This window comes from Zea mays, chromosome 4 (genome assembly GCF_902167145.1).
Source record: "Zea mays cultivar B73 chromosome 4, Zm-B73-REFERENCE-NAM-5.0, whole genome shotgun sequence".
NCBI classification, from domain to species: Eukaryota; Viridiplantae; Streptophyta; class Magnoliopsida; order Poales; family Poaceae; genus Zea; species Zea mays.
The window spans coordinates 65,612,828-65,640,248 of record NC_050099.1 but is presented as its reverse complement, the minus strand read 5'-3'; the positions used below and the strand labels follow the sequence as shown (position 1 = coordinate 65,640,248).

The window sequence follows — 27,421 nt, the reverse complement described above, 5'->3', positions numbered from 1 at the left end:
TACATATGTTTTTCAAACATGAACAGTGGCAAGCATGACATTTCAGACTTGTTATTCTTCATTTTTTTTATGTCCTGAATAGCTCAATCTGTTTTCCTCTTAAATAAGCACAGCTTTGACATCCATGATCCACCCCAAAAGAAAACAAGGGACAAAAGAAAATTATTTGGACATAGAAGACCTCTCTTTTGTAGATTTTTCTCAGTACATTTTTTTGTACTATCAACTAATCAGCGTCAGGGACTACAAACTCAACTCTAGTAAAAAGAGGCCTTTCAAAAGGACAGCATCCCAAAGCGAAACATTGCTGCCAAATAGCATCCATTTTCTAACTTACTGATCATATACTAAAATAGTAACGTTGTAAATCTTATGGAGGGATCAACAGTGCCACTTTGGCAGTTATCTTTATATTAGTTTCGACAGCTGGATAGAACTGTGCCATGGAGTTTTTGAATTTGTAAAAGCATGATATTATCATATTACAAAATCATGTGGTACATGAGAGTTACATAAATCTTTTTACATCTAACCCACAAAGCATAGACCCTTTGGATAATTGTTAACATTGAAAAGGATAACAAAAGCTGGTGCAAAACAGGGGCAGAAATGCCATGGGTTGTTCCAACTATCCACGTTACTGAAAAAATTTCCTATATGGACATGCTACTTGCAAGATCTATATAACATCTTTGATTGAAGCCAAATGAACAACTTCTCTTACGGAGTAGGAACCACTGTGCCGATTGACAGCTTCAGAAAGACCCCCAAAATATATTCATATTTGCCATCTTTGATTGAAGATCACCAAATTTATACTCACATCTATCAGGACAGAAGAAATCGAGCCCAAATACCAGCACCAGCTTCCTCGTGAAGAATAAAAGAATAAATAGCAACAACAGCTAGTTGAATACCTGATGTACAGGACCTTCACCCATGTGATCTCCTCCTGTGATGCGGGGAAGGAGGAACGCCCTCAAAGAAATCACCCACAGCTATCTCAAGGTCCTCAACAGAGTACTTAATGTACAGCTCTGGATGCTTCCCATTCTCTATATGATGCCGAAACCTGCCAAGGAATGACTGGTATGCTGGCAGCAGCTTCTCAGCAATCGAGATCCTGAGCTCCTCCCTCAGCTGGTTGTCTGGCACGCACCACCCTGACTGCACCCTATGCGCGTCCTCAAATGCAGCGTTGAAGGACTTGAACCGCTCCCGCAGTGCCGACTTGGATATCCCTGACGAAAAGCCACCACTTACATGGAGCCCCTCATCACGCAAACAATTCAGGATCTTCAACCATGAGGCCTGCTGGTAGTTTGTGGCCGCCATTGTGAACTTGCCAGTAAGCCGTTTCAGGTAATCATCAGCTATCATGCCCCAGAGATCTGGCGAATCTTTCACCTTGTGAACGATGTAGTGCACATTGTTCATCATGAACAGATGCGAGAGAGCTGGATCCTTGTAGAGTGTTGCCTTGCCCTCCAGGTTGTGTTCAAGAATAACAATGATCCAGACAATGTGAGAGGCAAGTGGTAACTGGTTCTCAAGCTCGGGGAGCTCGAGGTCAGCTAAGGACGGCACGAGCTCATTGCCCTCAGCAGCAAGACGAGCGCTAGCTGATGGACGCGATACGATCAGCTCGGATAGCGTGGCCTTGTAGTCGCAAATGAGGCTGCTATAGTTCATCACATACCGAGTGAGCGGGTGGACGGTACCGCCAGGCACTGCGGTCTTGGGCGGGTCGTGGAGCACGGCGTTCTCGAACTCCGAGAATATCCCTCTCACGGCATCGGCGAGGCGCGACCGGATCTCAACGGCCTGCACGTATATGGACTCCGCGACCTTGGAGGCGGCGAAGATGTCGGAGACGTCGGGTAGGAGGTCCGAGAGCGCGTCGTGGAGGTCTATGATCTTGAAGAGCTTCTCGGGGGAGCGGCGATCGATGCTGATGGCCTCGGCGAAGCCGAAGAGCTGCAGCGCGGCGCCCTTGACGGCCTCGGCGAAGGGGGTGTCGTGCGTGGCGGGCGCTGAGGCGGCGGAGATGGGAAGGTCGTGGAAGATGTGGAAGCAGAGGCGGCGCTCGCTGGCGAAGACGCCGCGGACGGCGGCGCGGGCGGCGCGGATCCACCGGCGGATCTTGGCCTCGAGCGCGTCCCACTCGAGGCGCTGGACGTCACCGATGCTGAGGCGCTCGACGCCGAGCCGGCGCAGGGAGGCGTCGACAGAGGGCTTGCGGACGGACGCGTACACCTGCGCGCACTCGCGGCCGTGCTCGGCGGCGGCCATGCGGGACGCGATGGCGCGGAGGTCCGCAACGGCGTCGTCGGGCAGCAGGTCGATCTCGCGGATGCTCCGGAGCGAGCGGTAGGCGGTGCTGCGGCGGCCAATGGAGGAGGACACGGAGTCGTCCTCGTCGGCGGCGGAGAGGTCGGCGGAGGAGGCCGAGTTGGACCGGTCGCCGTTGATGGAGAGCGAGCTAAGGTCCGCGAGCGCCTCGATCTCGTGGTCGAGGGCGCGCGACGACAGCACGTGGCGGAACTCGTCCTCGAGCCGTGTCATAGCGACCAGCACGGCGCCGCTCCTCGCCGCCGAAGACGACGAGAGGCGGCGCGGGCTGCCCACGACCGCGGGCGATGGCGGCGCGAGCCGGCGCAGGTCGTCGACGGCGCGGAGGAACCGGTCGGCCTCGGCACGGTTTCCGCCGCCGTCGAACAGCATCGGCTCGTCCGTGCCACCGCACGCCAAGGACGAGTCCCACCGCATCACCACCCGCTCCGCCGCCTCCAGCTCCGCGGCCGATCCGTCCATGGCTGGCAAGTTTAGTTGACTCCTCGCCTCCACCGCCTCCTCTTCCTCGATCCGAAGCTGACCTGTCTGGGTCTGCCGCGTCGGCGCGAATCCGGCAAGCCGCTCGTGTGGGCCGCGCGATGGCGCACAGGGCTGCTGGGACAGAGGGCGGAACTGATATAGAAGTGGAGGAGGCGAGGCGACCTGGCTCCACTATGTACTGCTGCTCTGCTCCGGTCGCGCGAGAGCGAGACAGGCAAGCCTCGCTTCGGGCCTTCGGTTCTCCGTGCTCGCGGTGATTGTGAGCTTCTTTTTGTTTGGACTCGCGGTGACCCAGGAAGGGAGAGCTACGACCTACGACTACGAGGAACCAACACGGCTTCTCTTTTTTTCTTTTATAAAAAATAACTTATTTCATTATTTACTACTCTCTTCATCCTAATCCTAATTACTATAAGACTATCTCCAATAAACTCCCCATCTCACTTCTGATCTCACTCTCTATTTCAAACTCTTCAATACAAATAGTGCATATATAGTGCAGAACAGTGTTATAAACGTCCGCATGCACGACCTTGTTGGAATTGGCCTAATGCATAACCACCTCTTTTTCAAAGACCAAGAAATATATTTGATTCTCTCTATCAATATTAGCACTATTACATCGATGCATGTACGTTTGGAGAGATCACATCTTATATTATTGGACAAGAACAAAAATTGGTTACGCTTTATATTATAAGACGGAGTAAATAGTTAGATCACCCTACAATGCTGCGATTGCTATGTAAATCTCTACTCCTATAAAGCACGAGTTTCGTGTGTCGTCGTCATGCGCGACGATTATTCCCTTCTCTAGGTAAGGGTTATCTCACCAACTAATCTCGCTATAAATCGCTCTTGTTCCCATCGTTCATATCTCTTCGCGCATATGATTATTCCCCTCACCCTATATAAGGCTTATCTAACCAGAGACACCTACTAATCCCGCTATAATTCTCGGCCCCACTGTGACAGGAGCCTCCCACACTTCCTCCGACTTGAGGTACATATGTGGACGTAGTCGTTCCCATCTCCCCTTCCCAACCCCCACCCGGCGCCTAGATCTAAATTACTTCGTTTTTTGTGTGGTTGTACAGTAACAGCCGTCGCGAGACATGCTACGACCGATGACGCTTCCACCCGCGTATCTCGGGCGCCACCATCCACAGGCTCAACTCCAACCACCACGCACCGTGTGGGTGCCGCGCACTCCTAGACTTGTGTGGCATGTGGGGATACAACTATAGTCGCATGGCGCAATGCATCCCAATCTCAAGGCCTGACAGGTACTCCACCTCCGGCAGCGAGGCAGAGGATCCGAACACGCACGAGGTCACGGACATCACAGAGCCTATCGACGAGGGAGTGGACGACGATGACTCAGGGGGTAGCGAGAGCGAGGTGGAGGGGTTCATGTTGGACTTGGCATACGACAACAACGATGGTGACAAGGAAGGCAGAGAAGAGGGAGGGAAATAACGAGGCAGGATTTCGCTATGGGTAGTTGGAGCTTCGTCTTGGGGAAGGTACATTCGCCAGGTGCTCGTGGAAATATAGTAAAGTGCCCGCTTATTTTACCTAGGTGCTAGGGTAGACGGAAGGTTTAAGTTACGATGATGATGTGTTTTTAAATATTTGATACGTACATAGACATGGTGCGATGATGGGTGTCATGGTGCTTGGCGTGGACACCATAAGCAGAGCGAGTGGAGGCATCGTGCATGGTGGGAGAGGAATCTTCTGGAAGGTGTTGCTAGTTGTAGAAGTAGATCTAGGCATCATACTCATTATGCTGTTTCTCATGCGCCTAAGACTAGGAATGCATCACATTCTATTTCATATTCTACTATTGATGCTTTCTATGTGTTTTATTGCAAAAATGCCTGAGTTGTTACTTCCGATGTGGGACCTAAATGCAAGAAGGGTAAGACTTGCATTTGTGTACAAAAATCTTATTAACTAATGTGACAGGACTCAACACTAGTTGGACACCAAAAACCTAAGCCTAAATTCACGTTCATATTTATGTATCCAGAGACTTAAGTTAGGTTATTGATAGCGAGTGCATAAAAACCTTAAGCCTAAATTCAGTGATGCATGCATGAATCAGTTCATGGATGCATTACCGAAGTGAGTAGCAGTCACAGTCGATGAACTGAACTTAAATTTTGGCAATTGCAAGCCAAGAAAAATATAATTTATTTTGCTCGTAGACAAGGTTCTAGGATACTTTTTTCTAAAAAATTCCGGAGTCCACCGAACTAGTAACACCTAGCAGACATAAAACTCGTAGCAGACAAATTAGGTCCTGTTTGTTTTGGATTATAATCTGTACAGATTATATAATCCAGTGCAAATAATTCAGCAGGTAAACAAACATCTAGATTAAAGGTTCAGATTATATAATCTAAAGTCTAGATTATGATAATCTCATAATCTTTTTAAGAGTAGCTTATTTGAGATTATTTTGGCAAAAGATCCACTACCTATGGTTATGTAAATAGAAATTACAATATATGTCATCTTTCTTTGCTCACCTCAAATAAATAAACAAGGGTACTGTTATCTTTGTGAATAATCTACATTTGTATAATCTAGACTACCAAACAACTATATACAGATTATAATTTATAATTTATCTAAATTATAATCTGGATTATATAATTTAGATTATAATCCAGATTATATAATCTGAAACAAACATACCCTAATAGGGGAGGGTGTGCTAGCACAGAACAAACATACATGAAGTAGAAGAAGGCGCTGCGTGGCTTCTTGTACGCGGGGTCGCCCATCCCCGCCAGCTGCTCCATCCAGCAGGGGCATATTTCGCTTCTATTGGTCGGATGCTTTTAGTAGAAGCTGTAAAATAGTCTTACGAAGTGTTTAAATGTATTATAACTAATAATTAGTTAGCTAAAAATTATTACTATCAAATAAATAGATACCTAACTATTAACTAATTTAATAAAAATAGTTAATAGTTGAACTATTAGTTAGAATATTTGATGTCTTTAACTAATTTTAGCCACTAACTATTATTTATAGTGTATTCAACATTCCTTTAGAAGTTAATAAATATCTCTTTCACGGAGAAACCACATCGTATTTGTCAATCCTACGAAATAGAGAACTTTCTCTTGGTTAATTTTGACTTGTTGCCGGAAACTAACTCGGTTTACTCGTTTTTTTCTCTAGTTGGTGTGGCGGTGTTCTAGAGCCCCACTCTGTTTCGCTTTCTACATCGCTTCCACGATCATGCTGACCTGCATGTAGCTGTGAAAACCGGAAACCACAAGCTTTAATTTACCGGATAAAAACAAGAGCGCCAGTCGAAGAACAATGCAGATATTATCGAAGAGTTGTATTGGGAGAATAATTTGTTTTTCTTTCTCTCTGTTTCAGCGTACATAGAAGCACTCGTCCAGATTCCAGAGACCTTATTATTAAGTGAAGTGACGAAAAAAATAAAATAAAACTATACCAATGCCAATCGAACCAAAATCAAACCAACGAGCCAAAGCAACACAGCGTTCATGAGCTGCAACAATGCTTCGTCTACTCTATCTACCATCGGAATCGCAGTTCAGCAGGCGTAGTAGTCGACGAGCTCGTCGAGGGACTCCGGCTGCGGGTCGGCGTGCTCCAGCATCCAGAGGAGGTGCTCGAAGAGGACGACCTCGCAGCCGACGATGACGGTACCCGCGGGACCCCCGGCGCCGCCGGCGCGGTGGACGAGGGTCTGGAACAGCGGGTGGCCCACGAGCTCCTGCGCGACGAGGTACCGGCGGCGCGACCTGCCGACGTACACCGCGTGCAGGCCCTTGGGCGCCTCGTCCGCGCCGTGGAACGACGCGCCGCGCGCGTTGCCGGAGGTGGCGGCGACGGCGTCGGCGTGAGCCGGTGGCGACGGGGCGCGGGAGACGATGCGGCTCGACGAGTGCCACCTCCTCTTGACCATGCACCGGAGTTTGCTCAGCCCGCCCTTAGCCATGGCTGCTGCCTCTCTCCTTCGGTCGGACTCGGACCTCGGACGGGGGGAGGGCTACCGGCTAACACAGCCGACGCGCGCGGGATTGAAGAATGGTAGAGCAGGGGAGGCGAAGAGTGGCTATATATAATGTAGGGGATACTCGGGTGAGTGGGGGAGGCGACGTGGGGACCGCATGTCGGCCGGAGGTCGAAAGCCCAGCCGCTGCCGCTGGGTAGCCGAACAGCTGCAGCGGCAGCTGGCGGCGGGGGCGTTTTGTCCGGAGCTGCTGGGCTCTAGCGTGCATGCGTCGTCTCTGCCCGCCATCCGGTGGGCTGCGGCGCCGGGGAGCAGAGACATGTTGGCCGGATTCTTCTGCTGCCGCACACTGCAACTGCAAGGCACGGAGGATTTCCATGACTAGTTGGCTGGGTCTTAGCATGCGTCCGACGTCGTGAGATCGTTGTTTGTGAATAATTACCATGAAAAACTACTGCTCCCGTCCAAAAAGGCGCCGCGAACCTATGCTCGTCTGGAGTCTGGACCCAAATTTAATTGCGTGCTACTATAGATGTCCAAACGGGCCGCCCGGCCCGGTCCGGCCCAGGCCCGGTGAAGCCCGGCCCGCCAGGCACGATTAAAAAACCGGGCCGGGCCGGCTAAGCACGAGGGCACAATTCCTTGTCCGAGCCCGGCCCGCAACGGGCCTAAACGGGCCGGGCCGGCCCGTTTAGCACGAAAAAAGCGGGCCGAAAAACACGTTTTAGTGTAAAAAAAGCGGGCTTAACGGGCTTAGAGCTAAACGGGCCGTGCCGGGCTAGCCCACCGTGCCTAATTTCCTGTCCGAGCCCGGCCCGCTTATTCGTGCCGGGCCGGCCCGGGCCCGCATATAACCGGGCCGTGCCGGGCTCGGACCGGGCCCAAAAAACGGGCTTCGTGCCGGGCTCACGGGCTTCGTGCTTATTGGACATCTATACGTGCTACGCATGCGTATTTGCTAGTTTGTACTTTGTATACGCTGTAAATGCTGCTAGAAAAACCAGATCTGAAATTCGATTCTAGACGCTCCCTAAAATAAAATATCTTGTTGGAAAATTAATCAGGTCTAAGATTAATTTAATAATGCAGCATAAAACAAAAAAAACTTAGATCTATTGATAGATAGTATCCACGACATTAGAACATAATAGATCTGAACTAACTCAACAAGATTAAAGTATAAAAGAAGAATTAACAACGGATCTAACAATAAGACTGTCATCTCAATAAACTGAAAATGCAGATTTACTCATAGTGATTTCCACGAGTGTTGGAGAGGAAACCGAGCGAACATGCGTGAAGCACTTCCCAGAAACCTGATTCGCTGGCTCCCGTGCAGGTCGTCAAAACGTCGGCGGTAGTTCAGAGACACCGCTCTCCCTTGATCCGCTGCACGATAGACGAAGGGACGGCAGGGCAGAGAAACGACGACACGGAGAATTGAGAAGAAGAGGACGAGTCAGTTGCTATTCGCGTCTATTATCCGACTGAAGTATGTCTGCCCTTTATAGAGGGGTCGCCGCAACCTCTTGATTCGATCTGATGAATTTCAGGAACCGTCCCCTGAAATATCTCTACATGCAACCGTCCGGAGATCTCGCACATAACGTGCGTGCCCATGTGCCCATTAGTCCTGGTTGGCGTGGCGGTTTAGGTGTAACATTTGATAACCAAATAAACAAAAGACAAAAGTTAAACTGCTGTTTAGAACACGTCACGACGTGATTGCGCATCGTTGCAAGTCATGCGATAAATAACGCGAGCGAGCGCGCGTGTGGTAGCCACCATAGCCTTTTATTTGTCTCATGTGAAGGGTGGTGAACACTCCCACATATTAGATGGTTTTCTCTTACCTAGGTGGCCAATATAGGACTAAAGCCACATGTCATCTCTATACACCACCTTGGCTTCTTATTAAATTGAGCCACACACTAATGGACCTAAGGCATATTTGGTTCGTGGCTAACTGTGCCACACTTTGCATAAGGTTTGTTGGGACTTGTTCTCAAATACTAAGAGTTAAGAACAAGGCAACATGAAAAGTGTTAAATGTTAAAGCACTTCGTCCTTCAGGACATTATTTCCCTTCGGATATAATGAATTCCGGACGAAGGTTGTAAAGAAAAAACCTTCGTAAGCACAATAAATGATGAGAAAGAATTCATATACGAAATATGAAAAATAATCTAAACATTATCATCAACTTATTTTTATTTGCTTTACCATGTTCACAATAACAAATTATAGATGTACCTTCGATTTGACGGAAAGTAAGGGTACAGGCGTGATGCAAAAAGCGAATGCCCAGTAAGCGAGTACTGTTCATCTATTTATAGACAAGGGACGCAGCCCATATAGAATTACATTCATGCCATTTACATTTGCTAACAACTCTATAGTAATTCTTCGAGGTCTGATTTGCCTTTTCATCTTTAAGTCGGTTCCCCTTTTCTGCTGTCATGACGAAGCTTTCCTGTACGGCTTCGTGACCACCTTGTCCTTCGTCATAATCACCTTTCGTCTCGCTTAAGCTTCGTCTTGACCATGCTCTTGTATGCTCATGATCCGATTTCGAAGATACATGTTCACATATTTCACTTGGAAAACATTATCAAATCATGTTTTTGAGGACCTTCGGAAGCCGAAGGCCCCCAACAAGGTTAGTCGTCTGAATTGAAGAACTAACCTTAGGCAGAAAAGTTAGGCAAAGTGTGGCAAGTTAGACAGCGAACCAAACACGCCCCTAATTTTAACATATCTTACTTAGCAGTGTAAATTTCTAATGATTTTACTCTTGTTCTGTTTCTTCCTCTGTTGCTTAACCTAGTGGCGACGGGGAAGCTGCTGGCTACAGGCTACAGCTAGCTGTAGTGGATGGAGCCTGGAGGTTGAGCACAAAACTGTGTGCTTCACTGAGGCTGTGGTTTGGCGCGCGCACAAGAAACCGTGAAACTGTGAAAGAATACCAGCTGGTCTCCGCTCTGCCTCCGCCCTCCCCTCAGGGCCCAGTGGCGGGCAAATATCTTCGGCCTTGGCCCGTTACTGGTTTGCGCCTGGCGTTGCCATATGCATGAACGTCCACGAGAGAAGAAACGCATACAGAGTTGCCACTGTGTAGACTCTTCACTCTTGGATTATGTTTGGTTCACCAAATGTAATGTAAATAGCAACAATAATAACTCATAATTGAATACCGTCGATAATAATTGAACGTCATCAGTGATCATGACGTTACAAATATGAGAATCAAACAACACGTTGGTTCAGATCTTCAGATCGCTTTGGAGAAATAAGTGTCAACCAAAGCATAAGGTCTTTTTTTGGCTTTGGCTAAAAAACAGACTGAATACAAGAGATATGCTGAAAAGGAAAAATATGAATCTTGAGTCCTACACTTGTGAGAACTGCATCTGGCAAAAGGAAGAAACTCTCTACCATCTTTTTCTCAAATGTAATTTTGCAAAGGCTTGCTGGACTTCTATTGGTTTGACGTCCCCCAGAATTGCTAATCCTGAGGACGCTGCTGTAAACCTAATGCAACATCTCAATGTCCCATTCTCTATGAAAATTGTCATTCTCATGACCTGGAGCATTTGGAAAACCCGTAATGCTTGGCTTTTTTCAGAATAAAGCCCCGACTGTGCAGCTTTGCAAAAATGAGTTTGCAAGGGAACTTCATCTTGTCATGCTGAGGGCTAAAGGCCGTTTTGATTCGACAATTCCTGCATGGCTTCAGCTTTAGCAGTAGAGCTCATCTCGTTTCCTTTTCCATTTTGTAATTTTGTTGTTTTATCCTTTGTAATCTTCTTTTCTGTTTGCTTCTAACTCTATTGTTTTAAAGTTTTAATAAAATTTTCAGTAGGGGCTCGCCCCTCCTGTCCTATAAAAAAAACAGCACGTTGGTTGGTTGGTGTGTTTTGGTTGCCGGCTTTCACACTGTCCTGGCTCGTTTGATTGTTCCACTGGTCCAGTTTGACTCTGCTCGTGCAGGTGTATAAGCTCGGTACATGGAGATGACCAAAATAAACTCTCACGGTAGAGCTAAGCCCGGTGAGTACAAGTTATAGTTATAGACGATGGAATCACACGTCAGCCTCACATACTAGTCGTCATTTATTGAACTTTTAATAGAAATTTTAGATACAAATTTATCCACAAATCAATTTACAAAAGCATGCATGGTAAGTTTCAACATTAGTAATTTTACTTTGTTGCTACCTCTGTTCTTAAATATATGACGCCGTTGACTTTTTTAAAAAAAACTTTGACCACTCGTTTTATTCAACAAAAATTGTGAAATGTTATTTATTTCGTTATAATTTGTTTTGTCATTAAGGTAGTTTGAGCGTAACTTGAAATTTTATATTTTTGAAAAAATATTTCAAATAAGACGAGTGGTCAATTTTTTTTAAAAAAGTCAACGACATCATATAACATATGGGCAAGGGAAAGGAGAAATAAGATAGAGGCGAATCCATCCAGCACTGAGGCAAATAATGGTGACTATTACCTAGAAATGATGGTTTCATTTGGACGTTAAGGGAGATAATAAAAAACATACCTTACACATCCAGTGCTATACACAATAAAAAATAAGGCAACAAAATATTAAGAGAGATAATCAACCTTCGTCTTCGAGTAGTCATCCCCTTGAGAAGACTTCTTCGTAGATGAAGATTAAGGTTTTATTAAACAAATTGTGATTTATCATTATCAATAAATAAATGAATGTAAAAGGTATTACGGAACTTAAACATGACAATTAATCTTGCACATCAATAATATATTTTTGTTCCTTCGTATATTGAATTTACAAACATACCTTTGGCTCTAGAAAGTGATTTTAGAGCGAAGGTGAAGAGAACATTACACACAACAGTTGTTAGGCCCCTCCAAAAAGGTATTTTATGCACGACATTGTTCATCTGATTATAGTTAGTCGTACAGCTTCATACGGAATTACATTTATGTCCTCAGAGATTACACACAAAGTTTGCAAATAGCACAGGGACATCATTGTCTTTTGCCCTCAACAACTTGGATAACACCTTCTCCTTATATCGTCTTCCTGAGTTGTTATGACTAAGCTACCTTCGTTACCCTTCCACCATTCCGCATCGAAGCTATTCTGATTCTGAAGCTCCTGTAATACTTGGCAACATGCTGATAACAAATGGTTAGCCGTGTTTTTGAGGACCTTCGAAAGACGAAGGCCCCCAACAGTAGCCCCTCGCAGTATTAGTTTGTTTCTTTGTAACAAATTCAGGCTTTGAAACGGACGAAGGCCTCTTGTCGAAGGTCTGAAAAAACACCTTCCCTTCGCTAGAATAGCGAAACCTTCTGAATCGTGGGAGCACTTTGTAGTGGGGTTTTGTGTATATATATGAGGGTTGTGACAAAATATTTTTCACGCCACTGACTTACAGTTGTTTTTCTGAGCTATTGCAATTGCACTTGTTGAAATTTTATATTTTTGAAAAAATATTTCAAATAAGACGAGTGGTCAATTTTTTTAAAAAAAGTCAACGACATCATATAACATATGGGCAAGGGAAAGGAGAAATAAGATAGAGGCGAATCCATCCAGCACTGAGGCAAATAATGGTGACTATTACCTAGAAATGATGGTTTCATTTGGACGTTAAGGGAGATAATAAAAAACATACCTTACACATCCAGTGCTATACACAATAAAAAATAAGGCAACAAAATATTAAGAGAGATAATCAACCTTCGTCTTCGAGTAGTCATCCCCTTGAGAAGACTTCTTCGTAGATGAAGATTAAGGTTTTATTAAACGAATTGTGATTTATCATTATCAATAAATAAATGAATGTAAAAGGTATTACGGAACTTAAACATGACAATTAATCTTGCACATCAATAATATATTTTTGTTCCTTCGTATATTGAATTTACAAACATACCTTTGGCTCTAGAAAGTGATTTTAGAGCGAAGGTGAAGAGAACATTACACGCAACAGTTGTTAGACCCCTCCAAAAAGGTATTTTATGCACGACATTGTTCATCTGATTATAGTTAGTCATACAGCTTCATACGGAATTACATTTATGTCCTCAGAGATTACACACAAAGTTTGCAAATAGCACAGGGACATCATTGTCTTTTGCCCTCAACAACTTGGATAACACCTTCTCCTTATATTGTCTTCCTGAGTCGTTATGACTAAGCTACCTTCGTTACCCTTCCACCATTCTGCATCGAAGCTATTCTGATTCTGAAGCTCCTGTAATACTTGGCAACATGCTGATAACAAATGGTTAGCCGTGTTTTTGAGGACCTTCGAAAGACGAAGGCCCCCAACAGTAGCCCCTCGCAGTATTAGTTTGTTTCTTTGTAACAAATTCAGGCTTTGAAACGGACGAAGGCCTCTTGTCGAAGGTCTGAAAAAACACCTTCCCTTCGCTAGAATAGCGAAACCTTCTGAATCGTGGGGGCACTTTGTAGTGGGGTTTTGTGTATATATATGAGGGTTGTGACAAAATATTTTTCACGCCACTGACTTACAGTTGTTTTTCTGAGCTATTGCAATTGCACTTGTTGTCAAGCTTCGGGTCGTTGCTTAATCAAGGTTGAGATGGCCGAGGATAAGAGGAGTGAAGATGCCATATTGGCTGGATTCTATGTAGGGATGAGAACGGGATGGAAAAATCCCGTACCGACCGGCGCCGTATACCACGTTAACCGATCGTATATCGTATTTTCTGGAAAAACAGGAAACGGGAAAAATACGGGAAATATGGACAGTAACAGGAACGGAATCAGTAAGAGTTGTTTCCCGACCGAATTAACGGTTCCCGTATTTTATCCGGAATAATCGCGTCTGTATTCCCGTTTGCGCTTGACCCAAATGCGTGCTTGGCCCAAATGTTTTATTGTGCTTGGCCCAAAGCCCCAAATGTAACCCTAGCTGGCTAGCTTGCCGTGCACATCACATGTGCATGTGCCGAGAGGATGTGTTGTCGCCCTTGGCTCCTCTCTCCTCTGCGTGCGGCATTGCCGATTGCGGCTGGACGGCGGACGGGCTGGTGGCTGAGCGCCTAAGCGGAGTAGAGGAAGCGAACAACCGGACAGCAGCAGTGGCCAGCGGGCCAGCGGCTGCCTGGCACGGTGGAGCCTGCTCCACGCCTCCACACACGGACGCACCAGCGGGCAGCCGGGCACACTGCGCCACCACGCCTCGTCACCTTCGGTGGTCGTGCGTGCTCCTGCTCAGTTGCTCCCCTCGCCTCCCTGCGCAATTGGCTGGCTGTGCCATCCCACACGGCCACACCAGACACCACCACCTCCCTGCGCAACTGGTTGGCTGCTCCTGCTCGGCTGCTCTCCGCGTTTGGAAACAGGGACTAGAACATGCCACCGACTAGGGGTGCTATTGTCGATGGATCTGCTGTTGGGCACTTGGGCTTACTACTCTCTGATGTTCGGCACTGGTAGTCCTAATTCCTAAACTGAATAACTGATATTGTTAGTCTATAAGTGAAAGGGAAATAGGGTTAACCTTTTCCCACAATTAATTTTGGTGGTTGAATACTAAACACAAAGATATGAACTAACTAGTTTGTTCTAGAAAATATGTTCTATAGGTGCATAAAGATTCAACACAAACCAATAAATATTCAAGATAGGGATCACATTCAAAGGAGCAAAATAAACTTGAGTGTGTTGTGGACTGGCGCACCGGACTGTTCGATGTGCCACCGGACAGTGTCCGGTGCACCATGTCCGTACGAAGACGAACCAACCACTCTCGGGAAAACTGAGCCGCGCTCTGCTATAATTCACCGGACTGTCCGGTATGCCATCGGACTGTCCGGTCTGCCAGCGGAGCAACGACTACTCGCTCCAACGGTCGACTGCAAAAGCGGATGACAGATGAACAGTGCGTGTAGAGTCAGAGCCGCAGAGTCAGAGACGCACCAGACAGTGAACAGGACCTGTCCGGTGGCGCACCGGACTGTCCGGTTCCACAAGAGGAAAAGCTCCCCAACGATCGACTGAGTCAGAACCCTAACTGTTGGGTGGCGTGGTGGCACACCGGACAGTGTCCGGTGGCGCACCGGACTGTCCGGTGTGCCCATCGACAACAGCCTTCCCCAACGACCACTTGGTGGTTAAGAGCTATAAATACCCCCAACCACCACCACACCAAGCATCCAAGCATTCTAAACATTGCATTCAATACAAGAGCAATAGACTTCACTCCAAAACACAATCAAAGCGATCGATCCACTCAAAGTCCTCAAATCAACTCTAGTGCATTAGGACTTGTGAGAGGATCTCTTGTGTTCCTTTGTTGCTCTTGTTTGCTTGACTTGGCCTTTCTTATTCTTCTCAATTCTTACTCTCAAGTGCTTTGTAAGCAAGGCAAGAGACACCAATTGTGTGGTGGTCCTTGCGGAGTCTAAGTGACCCGTGAGATTAAGGAAGAAGGCTCACTCGGTTTAAGTGACCGTTTGAGAGAGGGAAAGGGTTGAAAGAGACCCGGTCTTTGTGACCAGCTCAACGGCGACTAGGTTCTTTAGAAGCGAACCTCGATAAAACAAATCACCGTGTTCACTCGCTTGATTTCCATTTGATTTGTTTTTCCCTCTCCCTCGGACTCGATTTATGTTCTAACGCTAACCCCGGCTTGTAGTGTGTGTTTAAAGTTGTAAATTTTAGATTACGCCTATTCACCCCCCCTCTAGGCGACTTTCAATTGGTATCAGATCCCGGTACTTCATTAGAGTCTAACAACTCGAAGTGATGTCGGGAGATCACAACAAGAGGGAGATCAAAACCAGCGACAAGCCCGCAAGCCTTGGGAAGGCTCCATCAAGGGAGTCCGGCAACAAAGCCAAGGAGGGATCCCCTCCCTCCATCAAGTCGCATCGGAGTTGCGACAAGAAAAAGAAGATGAAGAAGGTGGTCTACTATGAGACTGACTCATCGTCACCCTCCACATCAAGCTCCGAGGCATCCGTCGCTTCTAAGCGCCATGAGCGCAAGAAGTATAGTAAGATGCCCCTTCGCTATCCCCGTATTTCTAAGCGCGCTCCTCTACTTTCCGTTCCCTTAGGCAAACCACCATATTTTGATGGTGAGGATTATTGTATGTGGAGTGATAAAATGAGGCATCACCTAACATCACTCCACACAAGCATTTGGGACATTGTTGAGTTTGGAGCGCAGGTACCTAAGGTGGGGGACGAAGGCTACGACTCGGACGAGGTCGCCGGCGGCGCACGAAGGGGACGAGGTGACCAAGATCACCAAGCGTGAAACGATCGATGGAGAACTCGGTCAATTCGTCCTCAACAAGGGAGAGGAGCCACAAGCAATGTACAACCGACTCAAGACCTTGGTGAACCAAGTGCGCAACCTCGGGAGCACAAAATGGGATGACCATGAAATGGTCAAGGTTATTCTTAGATTCCTCGTATTTCGGAATCCTACTCAAGTTTAATTAATATGTGGGGATCCTAGATACAAGCTAATGTCTCCCGAGGAGGTTATTGGAAAGTTTGTGAGCTTTGAGCTAATGATCAAAGACTCCAAACACATCGTCAACTTGGAGCAATGCACCACCTCCACACCCGAGGTGCAACCCATCACATTCAAGGCGACGAAAGAATATAAGAGGGAGTCTACATCAAGTGGGCTTCCAATCGACGCCTCCAAGCTCGACAACGAGGAGATGGCGCTCATCATCAAGAGCTTCCGCCAAATCCTCAAGCAAAGGAGGGGGAAGGACTACAAACCCCGCTCCAAAAGGGTGTGCTACAAATGTGGTAAGTCCGGTCATTTTATCGCTAAATGCCCAATGTCTAGTGATAGTGACAGGGGCGAAGACAAGAAGGGGAAGAAGAAGGAGAAGAAGAGGTACTACAAGAAGAAGGGTGGCGATGCCCACATGTGCCGGGAATGGGACTCCGACGAGAGCTCCACCGACTCCTCCTCCGACGAGGACGCCGCCAACATCGCCGTCAACAAGGTCCTCCTCTTCCCCAACGTCAACCACAAGTGTTTCATGGCAAAGGACGGCAAGAAAAAGAAGATACAATCTAGAGCCACTCCCAAATATACAACATCTAGTGATGAGGGTAGCTCGAGTGAAGATCAAGATGATTTACTCAGTCTTTTTGCCAACCTTAGCATGGAACAAAAGAAAAAATAAATGAATTAATAGAAAGTATTCATGGGAAGGATGATCTCTTGGAAAGCCAAGAGGACTTCCTTATTAAAGAAAACAAAAAACATGTTAAATTGAAAAATGCTTATGCTCAGGAAGTAGAGAAATGTAAAAAATTATCTAAAGAGCTTAGCATTTGTCATGATTCTATTTCTAGCCTTAGGAATGAAAATGCTAACTTAATTTCTAAGGTTAAAGATTTAAATGTTTGTAATGATTCTATTTCCAATCTTAGAAATGATAATGCCATTTTAAATGCTAAGATTGATGAATTGAATGTTTGCAATGATACAATTTCTAGTCTTAGAATTGAGAATGATAATTTAAATGCTAAGATTGATCATGTCACTATTTGTACTAGATGAATTGAGAATGAATTGAGTGTTTGCAAACCATCTACATCTACTGTTGATCATATCACTATTTGTTCTAGATGTAGAGATGTTAATATAGAAGTATTGATGATCACCTTGCTATGATTAAACAACAAAATGATCACATAGCTAAATTAACTGCTAAAATCAATGAGCATGAACTTGAAAATGAAAAGTTTAAATTTGCTAGAAGCATGCTCTATAATAGGAGACGCCCTGGCATTAAGGATGGCATTGGTTTTCAACAGGGAAGCAATGTCAAGCTTAATGCCCCCAAAAGATTGTCCAATTTTGTAAAGGGCAAAGCTCCCATGGTTCAGGATAATGAGGGTTACATTTTATATCCTGCAAATTATCCCGAACATAAGATTAGGAAGATTCATGCTAGGAAACCTCATAATGTTTCTCACCATGCTTTTATGTATAGAAATGAGGCTTCTAGCTCTAGGCATACCACTCATATTAAATTGCCTAAAAAGAAAACTCTTGCTGCATCAAACGAGCCTAACATTTCATTTAAGACTTTTGATGCATCATATGTGCTTACTAACAAATCAGGCAAAGTAGTTGCCAAATATGTTGGGGGCAAACACAAGGGTTCAAAGACTTGTGTTTGGGTACCCAAGGTGCTTGTTTCTAACGTCAAAGGACCCGAGACTATTTGGGTACCTAAGAACAAGGCCTAAAATTGTTTTGTAGGTTTATGCATCCAGTGGTTCAAGTTGGATAATCGATAGCGGGTGCACAAACCACATGACAGGGGAGAAGAGAATGTTCTCCTCCTATGAGAAAAACGAAGATCCCCAACGAGCCATCACATTCGGGGATGGAAATCAAGGTTTGGTCAAAGGACTTGGTAAAATTGCTATATCACCTGATCATTCTATTTTCAATGTTTTTCTTGTAGACTCTTTAGATTACAATTTGCTTTTCGTTTCTCAGTTATGCAAAATGGGCTACAACTGTCTTTTCACAGATATAGGTGTTACTATCTTTAGAAGAAGTGACGATTCAATAGCATTTAAGGGAGTGTTAGAGGGTCAGCTATATTTAGTTGATTTTAATGAAACACAGCTGAACTCAACACTTGTTTAATTGCTAAGACCAATATGGGTTGGCTCTGGTATCGCCGACTAGCCCATGTTGGAATGAAGAATCTTCACAAGCTTCTAAAGGGAGAACACATTTTGGGACTAGCAAATGTTCATTTTGAGAAAGACAGGGTTTGTAGCGCATGTCAAGCAGGGAAGCAAGTTGACGCCCATCATCCACACAAGAACATAATGACGACTGATAGGCTGCTCAAGCTACTCCACATGGATTTATTCGGCTAGATCGTTTACATAAGCATTGGCGGGAGTAAGTACTGTCTTGTAATTGTGGATGATTTTTCTCGCTTCACTTGAGTATTCTTTTTGCAGGAAAAATTACAAACCCAAGAGACCTTAAAGGGATTCTTAAGACGGTCTCAAAACAAGTTCGGATTAAGGATAAAAAAGATAAGAAGCGACAATGGGACGGAGTTCGAGAATTCTCAAATTGAAGGATTTTTTTGAGGACGAGGGCATCAAGCATGAGTTCTCTTCTCCCTACACACCTCAACAAAATGGTGTAGTGGAGAGGGAAAAATCGAACTCTATTGGACATGGCAAGGACCATGCTTGATGAGTACAAGACTCCGGACCGGTTTTGGGCTGAGGCGATTAACACCACCTGCTACTCCATCAACCGACTCTACCTTCACCGAATCCTCAAGAAGACATCATATGAACTCCTCACCGGTAAAAAGACAAATGTTTCATATTTTAGAGTCTTTGGTAGCAAATGTTTTATTCTTATTAAAAGAGGTAGAAAATCTAAATTTGCTCGTAAGGCTGTAGAAGGCTTTTTACTAGGATATGACTCAAACACAAGGGCATATAAAGTCTTCAACAAATCCACTGGATTAGTTGAGGTTTCTTGTGACATTGTGTTTGATGAGACTAATGGCTCCCAAGTGGAGCAAGTTGATCTTGATGAGCTAGATGATGAAGAGGCTCCGTGCGTCGCGCTAAGGAACATGTCCATTGGGGTTGTGTGTCCTAAGGAATCCGAAGAGCCTCCACAAGCACAAGATCAACCGTCATCTTCCATGCAAGCATCTCCACCAACTCAAGATGAGGAACAGACCCAAGATGATGAAAATGAAGATCAAGAGGATGAGCCTCCTCAAGAGGAGGACAATGATCAAAGGGGAGATGAAGAGAATGAAGACAAGGAAGATGATCAAGAAATTCAGGGTCAAAGACCGCCACACCAAGAGTCCACCAAGCAATTCAACGAGATCACCCCGTCAACTCCATTCTCGGTGACATTCATAAGGGGGTAACCACTAGATCTCGAGTTGCACATTTCTAGGAACATTACTCTTTTGTGTCCTCTATTGAGCCATACAGGGTGGAGGATGCACTAAAAGATTCGGATTGGGTGCTGGCTATGCAAGAGGAGCTCAACAACTTTACGAGGAATGAGGTATGGCATTTAGTTCCACGCCCTAATCAAAATGTTGTAGGTACCAAGTGGGTATTCCGTAATAAAGCCCGACTTGTGGCCAAAGGTTATTCACAAGACGAAGGTTTGGATTTTGATGAAACTTATGCACCCGTAGCTAGGCTTGAGTCAATTCGTATATTACTTACCTATGCTACTTACCATGGCTTTAAGCTTTACCAAATGGACGTGGAAAGTGCCTTCCTCAATGGACCAATCAAGGAAGAGGTCTATGTTGAGCAACCTCCCAGCTTTGAAGATAGTGAGTACCCTAACCATGTGTATAAACTCTCAAAGGCGCTTTATGGGCTCAAGCAAGCCCCAAGAGCATGGTATGAATGCCTAAGAGATTTTCTTATCACTAATGGCTTCAAAGTCGGAAAAGTCGATCCTACTCTCTTTACTAAAACTGTTGCAAAAGGTTTGTTCGTATGCCAAATTTATGTTGATGATATTATATTTGGGTCTACTAACAAATCAACTTGTGAAGAGTTTAGTAGGATTATGATTCAAAAATTGGAGATGTCTATGATGGGGGAGTTGAAGTATTTCCTTGGATTTCAAATCAAGCAACTCCAAGAGGGCACCATCATCAGCCAAACAAAGTACATTCAAGACAATCTTAAGAAGTTTGGGATGAAGGATGGCAAACCAATCAAGACACCCATGGGAACAAATGGGCATCTCGACCTCGATACGGGAGGTAAATCCGTAGATCAAAAGGTATACCGGTCGATGATAGGATCTTTACTCTATTTATGTGCATCTCGACTGGACATTATGATTTCTATATGCATGTGTGCAAGATTTCAGGCCGATCCTAAGGAAGTTCACCTTAGGGCCATGAAAAGAATCATGAGGTATTTAGTTTACACTCCTAAGTTTGGACTTTGGTACCCCCAAGGTATCCACTTTTGATTTAATAGGATATTTCAATGCCGATTGGGCAGGGTGTAAAATTGATAGGAAGAGCACATCGGAGACTTGTCAGTTTCTAGGGAGATCCCTGGTGTCTTGGGCTTCAAAGAAACAAAACTCAGTAGCTCTTTCTACCGCCGAAGCCAAGTATATTGCCGCAGGTCATTGTTGTGCGCAATTACTTTGGATGAGGCAAACCCTTAGGGACTATGGCTACAAATTGAGCAAAGTCCCTCTCCTATGTGATAATGAGAGTGCAATCCGCATGGCGGACAATCCCGTTGAACACAGCCGCACTAAGCACATAGACATTCGATACCACTTTCTGAGGGATCACCAACAAAGGGGGATATCGAAATTGCCTATGTTAGCACCAAAGAACAATTAGCCAATATCTTTACCAAGCCTTTAGATGAGAAAACCTTTAGCAAACTTAGGAATGAGCTAAATATTCTTGATTCTCGGAATTTTGATTGAAACATTGCTCACATAGCTATTTTATATACCTTTGATCATATCTCTTTCACTTGGTACAAATGCATATCTCTTATTACTTATGTACCAAGACTACGACTAATGTGTTTTCAAGTATATTTCTATACTAAGTCGTAGATTGAAAGGGAAATGGAGTATGTGACGAAGACAAGGCTTCCACTCCACTCTAACGGTATCATTTACCCTTCGTCGCTACTCCGCTCACTCCAAATTGGTATAATCCTTAACTCTTATTTACTTGTACCAATGGGGAGAAAGTTAAAGGGCTCTCAAAGTCTCTATTTTTGGCGATTAATGCCAAAGGGGGAGAAAGTATTAAGCCCAAAGCAAAAGGACCGCACCACCCACCACCTAATTTTTAATTGAGTTTCGAATTTTTTTTAAATTGGTATATTTCAAATCAGTATCTAATTGATATATTTAAAGGAATATTTTCAAAATTAGTATCTATTAAAACCCTCTTAAAAACTAAGAGGAGAATTTCATTCAGGGGGAGTTTAGTTTAGTCAAAGGAAAAGCATTTGAAACAGGGGAGAAATTTCAAATCTTGAAATGCTTCTTGCAATCTTATTCATATACCTTTGACTATTTACAAAAGACTTTGAAAAGATTTTCCAAAAGGATTTGCAAAAACAAAACAAGTGGTGCAGATGTGGTCCAAAATGTTAAATAAAAGAAAGCAATCAATTCATATCTAGTGAGATTATAAGTTGGTTTAATTCCAAGTAACTTTTGCACTTACCTTATGCAAACTAGTTTATTTCTGCACCTTATATATTTGCTTTGGTTTGTGTTGGCATCAATCACCAAAAAGGGGGAGATTGAAAGGGAAATAGGGTTAACCTTTTCCCACAATTAATTTTGGTGGTTGAATGCCCAACACAAATATATGAACTAACTAGTTTGCTCTAGAAAATATGTTGTACAGGTGCATAGAGGTTCAACATAAACCAATAAATATTCAAGATAGGGATCAAATTCAAAGGAGCAAAAGAAACTTGAGTGTGCTGTGGACTGGCGCACCGGACTGTCCGGTGTGCCACCGAACAGTGTCCGGTGCACCATGTCCGTACGAAGACGAACCAACCACTCTCGGGAAAACTGAGCCGCGCTCCGCTATAATTCACCGGACTGTCCAGTGTGCCATCGGACTGTCCGGTATGCCAGTGGAGCAACGGCTACTCGCTCCAACGGTCGACTGCAAAAACGGATGACAGATGAATAGTGCGCGCAGAGTCAGAGCCATAGAGTCAGAGGCGCACTGGATAGTGAACAGGACCTGTCCGGTGGCGCACCGGACTGTCCGGTGCCACAAGAGGACAAGCTCCCCAACGGTCGACTGAGACAGAACCCTAACGGTTGGGTGACATGGCGGCGCACCGGACTGTCCGGTGCGCCCAGCGACAGTAGCCTTCCCCAACGGCCACTTGGTGGTTGAGGGCTATAAATACCCCCCAACCACCACCACATCAAGCATCCAAGCATTCTGAACATTGCATTCAATACAAGAGCAATAGACTTCACTCCAAAACACAATCAAAGCGATCGATCCACTCAAAGTCCCCAAATCAACTCTAGTGCATTAGGACTTGTGAGAGGATCTCTTGTGTTCCTTTGTTGCTCTTGTTTGCTTGGCTTGGCCTTTCTTTTTCTTCTTAATTCTTACTCTCAAGTGCTTTGTAAGCAAGGCAAGAGACACCAATTGTGTGGTGGTCCTTGCGGGGTCTAAGTGACCCGTGAGATTAAGGAAGAAGGCTCACTCGGTCTAAGTGACCGTTTGAGAGAGGGAAAGGGTTCAAAGAGACCCGGTCTTTATGACCACCTCAACGGGGACTAGGTTCTTTAGAACCGAACCTCAGTAAAACAAATCATCGTGTTCACTCGCTTGATTTCCATTTGATTTGTTTTCCCTCTCTCCTGGACTCGATTTAAGTTCTAACGCTAACCCCGGCTTGTAGTGTGTGTTTAAAGTTGTAAATTTTAGATTACGCCTATTCACCCCCCCCTCTAGGCAACTTTCAATAAGTAATAGTTGTGACACGTTGGCCTGTTGGGCACTTGGTTTGCAATTTGGTTGATCCGTGACATGCTGTGGAACTGATATAGTACATTACTACATCGTGATCTTTCTACTGGGAGACTGATCTTACATCTTACTATAATATAATTTTATATGTGTGATGCTCTTGTTTGCATATGGATTATGCATGGCTGCAACCCTGCAAATGTTTCTTTTTTGTGTTACCGATTCCTGATCATAATCCACTCGTTCCCGATTGAAAATGTTCCGTTCCCAATATCTCGTAATATCGGTTTCGTTTTTCCGTCCAACATTCCCGTTCCCGTTTCTGATTCCGGCAAAAAAAATACAGTAACGGTAATGGTTTGAGCATTTTCTCGACTGTTCCCGATCGTTTTCAAGCCTAATTCTATGAAGCCATGGAGAAGACCAATGTTGAAAAAGTAACCGATGAGATCTTGGCAGGGTTGTCTGAAGATTCGGAAGACAATGAAGATTTTGAAGTTGATAACAGCGCAGATGATGCATGTGACAGAACCTCCCAAGTCATTAGGCCCACCTACAGTTGTCCTTGTCCAACGGACCTCAGACAACCCTGCAGGTGCACCTGATCACTTGACAAGTTCGGTATCTGAATTCCTTACCTTGCCCAAGAGCATTTCACACAGACATTACAATACATCGGAGGTACGAAAATGCGGAAGCAATTACAATAACTTACCTTATATTAAAGTAAGAAAGAGTTGTATTATTACAGATCAGAGCGAAATATAAGAGTGCTGAGTAATATTATTACATAACCTGGGAGGCAAAAACCCCTCCCGATAAACAACAAACGTTTTTCTTAAAGGAGGACACTTCCTCCTGCGGCTTCAGTCTTGATTTTCTTCTTTGGGCACCACCTTAGAATAGAAGCAACAAAAATTTGCTGCTTCTTCACCTAAAACAACATGGGACAAAGCCCTGAGTACGGAGTGTACTTTCACAAGTCTTACCCGTCAAAATAAAAGACTCTCAAGGATATGATGGCCTTTGGGAATCAAGGTATGGTTTATCAATAATCAAAGACTCTTGTTTCAAAGACTCTTGTTTGCATAAATGCTTACTAATAGTAGATCCTTAAAAGTCTAGTTTTATTAGCAAGTTAAGTCATTACCTGAGTTCTAGAGTTCTTTCTACCCTAGTTCAAGCACTTGACCTATACTAGCCAATTTCCTTATCAACCCTTCTTATTCACTGGAATGCTACGTGTAGGGCAGTGACCAAGTCTTCATGTCCACGAAGTTACGGCGATCCGAATCGATTATACTCAGCTGAGGATCTCCAATCACACGACATATGTAGCACTTAACCCTTGCATATGTCAACTCGCCACCGGCGTTCTTAAGACCAGATTAGGTTCACGCCAACCGAGAGCACAGATACACCATTGTCCAGCCTCTTGCCACGGAGGGTACACGCTACTCTCACCATCTCTCCACTCCCATTGCGTGTTATCTTATTCTGGTATTAGTCTGCCCGAGGCAAAGCTTACCCATGATGAGACATGTGACCAGTTAAAGGGTCCTCGATCATCAAGCCTACATCGACAAGGTCCTTAATCGACTCAGACGGAGACACTACACCGAGACTCTCTTCTCGTGCAAGTCACCCGCCTGGTCTAAGCTTTATCATTTGAAACCCCAAAGTTTGGTACCTAGCAGAGGTACATCTTTTCCAATGTTGAACCCATCATGGCCATGATGGATCCACCATCAAGTTTTGTTTTTGAAAACATCCCACCCACTTTGAAGCATCATCTTTTGTCAAAACAAAACATTTTGTTTTTCTAGAGCAAAGCTAAGCATAATAAAAACCTTTTTGTAAAACAGGGATTTAAGGAGAAGTAATCAAATCCAAGGAAGGAAATGCAGCAACTGGTTTAGCACACAACTCCTATCACCTAATGCATCAAGTAAGTGAGAAAGATTTCAAAATAACAAGGAGGTGGCAAATGCATCGGGGCTTGCCTTGTGTGATAGGTGAATCAGGCTCTGCTCCACAGATATCAAAGTAAAAGCAGTTTCCTGCCTGAGGTTCTTCAGGTGGTGGTGTAGTCCTTGCTTCTTCAACTTCTATTTCCTCCTCGTTCTCTAGATATAGCCATATATAATCATGAATGCTCATGAAAATGCAAAGATAATAAAAGTTTATTATCTAATGTCTTGAATATAACTTTCCTTCATGGGTCTCCGGGAAACTAGGGTTTTTGGAGTCTATAGTGAAGTTCATAGAGCAGGGGACTAGGGTTTTGGGTTCTAAGTACCAAACATGGCTCAAATCATACCAAATTTAACCAAGGCTTCTAAATAATATGTAAAGCTTATCTAAAAAGTTTGGTGAATTTTGGGATTATTAATTACTCTCTAAAATTCCAGAATCATAGGTTTTGGCTATTTTAAATATCCCAAAATTCCCTATTAGAACTAAAAATCATGAAACTATTTTTATTAAATACTATAGGAAATTAGGAGCCTAACAAAATTGGTCCGGTATTTTTAGCATTTTTCTATAATTTTCTAGGAATTCTCTAAGTCCAGAAGAAAAAGAAAAAGGAAAAGATGCTACAGGATTGGGCTGAATCTGGCCTGATTCGGCCCATTCACTCGCGAAAGCGCACCCACGCTGTCCATTTTGCGCAGGGAACCCTGATGGTTTAAAATTTCTATAAAGAGTCCTTCCCACTATTCCTCTGTCTCGCTGACACTTGCAGAAATACCCCCGCGCTTTCATCTCTTTACATTTCGCAGTCCACGACGGCGAACGTCAGGGAACCAAACTCCGACGAGCTTATACCGGCCGGATCACTCGATGACCGGTGTTCTACTTCGGCAGAGACCAAATTCAAGCCCTAACGAGAGTTTCCCCTCAACTAATTTTACTAGCGGAGCTCTAACTCGCTCTGTCCACGGTCACAGCGGGCACAACAGACAACACAACATGTTCTAGGCGATCTAAGGCAGCTTAACTCAATCGAATTGGTCGAGGAGCATCAGGAGAACCTAAGGATGATGAAACAAGAGAGCAAGGAGCACGAACAGACCTCGAATTCGCTGACCACGGTGAGGGCTCTACCACGGTGGCGGAAAACAGAATTGGGGGAAATGGGAAATTGGAGAGCTGTGGTGGCTAATCGGAGGCAGGAGCGGGTGCTCAGGCTTGGTGATGACCTAACACAGCAGACCGTGCTGTCAATTTATAGCGGCGCTAAGCAATGGCCAGTGAATTTGGTTTGGCGTGGTGGCGGTCGGAGAAGAAAGGAGTCACTGGCGCACGAGATTAGTGGCTACAACCGTGGCAACCTCACTGGCGATCTCTTGATAGGTCAGTACGAGTCACGACGGCGTGGTTAAAGTGCTGAGGCACGTGGCACAAGACCATGAGGTGTCTAACTCCAGCGAGGGTCAATTCAAGGCGATCGGGGTAGAGCGGACACGGCGGCCGGACAAACAGTGCCTTAAGCTCATCCGGGGGAAGAAGATATTTTCACCGCGGAACGTTATCCGGGCGCTGGTCAGCACGATTCACCACACCGGCGTGAATCCACGCGAGGGGTCGCCGGCGGCCGGTTCACTGAACCAATAGATTCTTCTTGTCACTGTACCATTAGATTCTTCTTCAGTCAGTCTGACAGACCATATTTGGGGCAAATTTCCTCCCAATTTTATATGGCAACTAGACCAATGCTCTGCAGCAAAGTTGTAGCCTAATAGACCAACTCTAACTTTGCTACATTGTGCACCCACAAAGAGTCACAAAATCTTACTTAAAATTGAGCCCTAAGTTCATCCAATCTCACTGTCAGTCTGAATTCAGACTTAGGGCAGTCCGACAGCCCAACTTTGAGCTCATTTTACTCTAAATTTTTCATGTGACCAAGGCTTAATCCCTATAGCAAAGTTTTTCTCCTTTAGTATCTTTACAAACTTGATGTGTTGACCCTAGGCAAATTCTTCATAGTTTTGAAATTACAGGGCTTCAAAGTTGATCCCATTCACTGAAATTC

General features: G+C 44.8%; 2 protein-coding genes across 2 annotated transcripts; both read right to left on the bottom strand.

Annotated features, from left to right (window-relative positions):
• Positions 1-454: 454 nt before the first annotated feature.
• On the bottom strand, positions 455-2,950 carry LOC100382098 (exocyst subunit exo70 family protein D1). Its single transcript, NM_001174859.1, has one exon. The coding sequence runs from the start codon at positions 2,812-2,814 to the stop codon at positions 934-936; it is 1,881 nt and encodes a 626-aa protein (NP_001168330.1). The 5' UTR covers positions 2,815-2,950; the 3' UTR covers positions 455-933.
• Positions 2,951-6,197: 3,247 nt separating this feature from the next.
• LOC100286273 (uncharacterized) lies at positions 6,198-6,920 on the bottom strand. The gene has a single exon (NM_001159160.1). It carries the CDS (start codon positions 6,827-6,829, stop codon positions 6,422-6,424), a length of 408 nt encoding a protein of 135 aa, NP_001152632.1. The 5' UTR covers positions 6,830-6,920; the 3' UTR covers positions 6,198-6,421.
• Between the last annotated feature and the right edge of the window lie 20,501 nt (positions 6,921-27,421).

Bases quoted from the DNA above. Each gene is read 5' to 3' on its own strand.
- LOC100286273 (NM_001159160.1), bottom strand. From the start codon at position 6,829: ATGGCTAAGGGCGGGCTGAGCAAACTCCGGTGCATGGTCAAGAGGAGG.
- LOC100382098 (NM_001174859.1), bottom strand. From the start codon at position 2,814: ATGGACGGATCGGCCGCGGAGCTGGAGGCGGCGGAGCGGGTGGTGATG.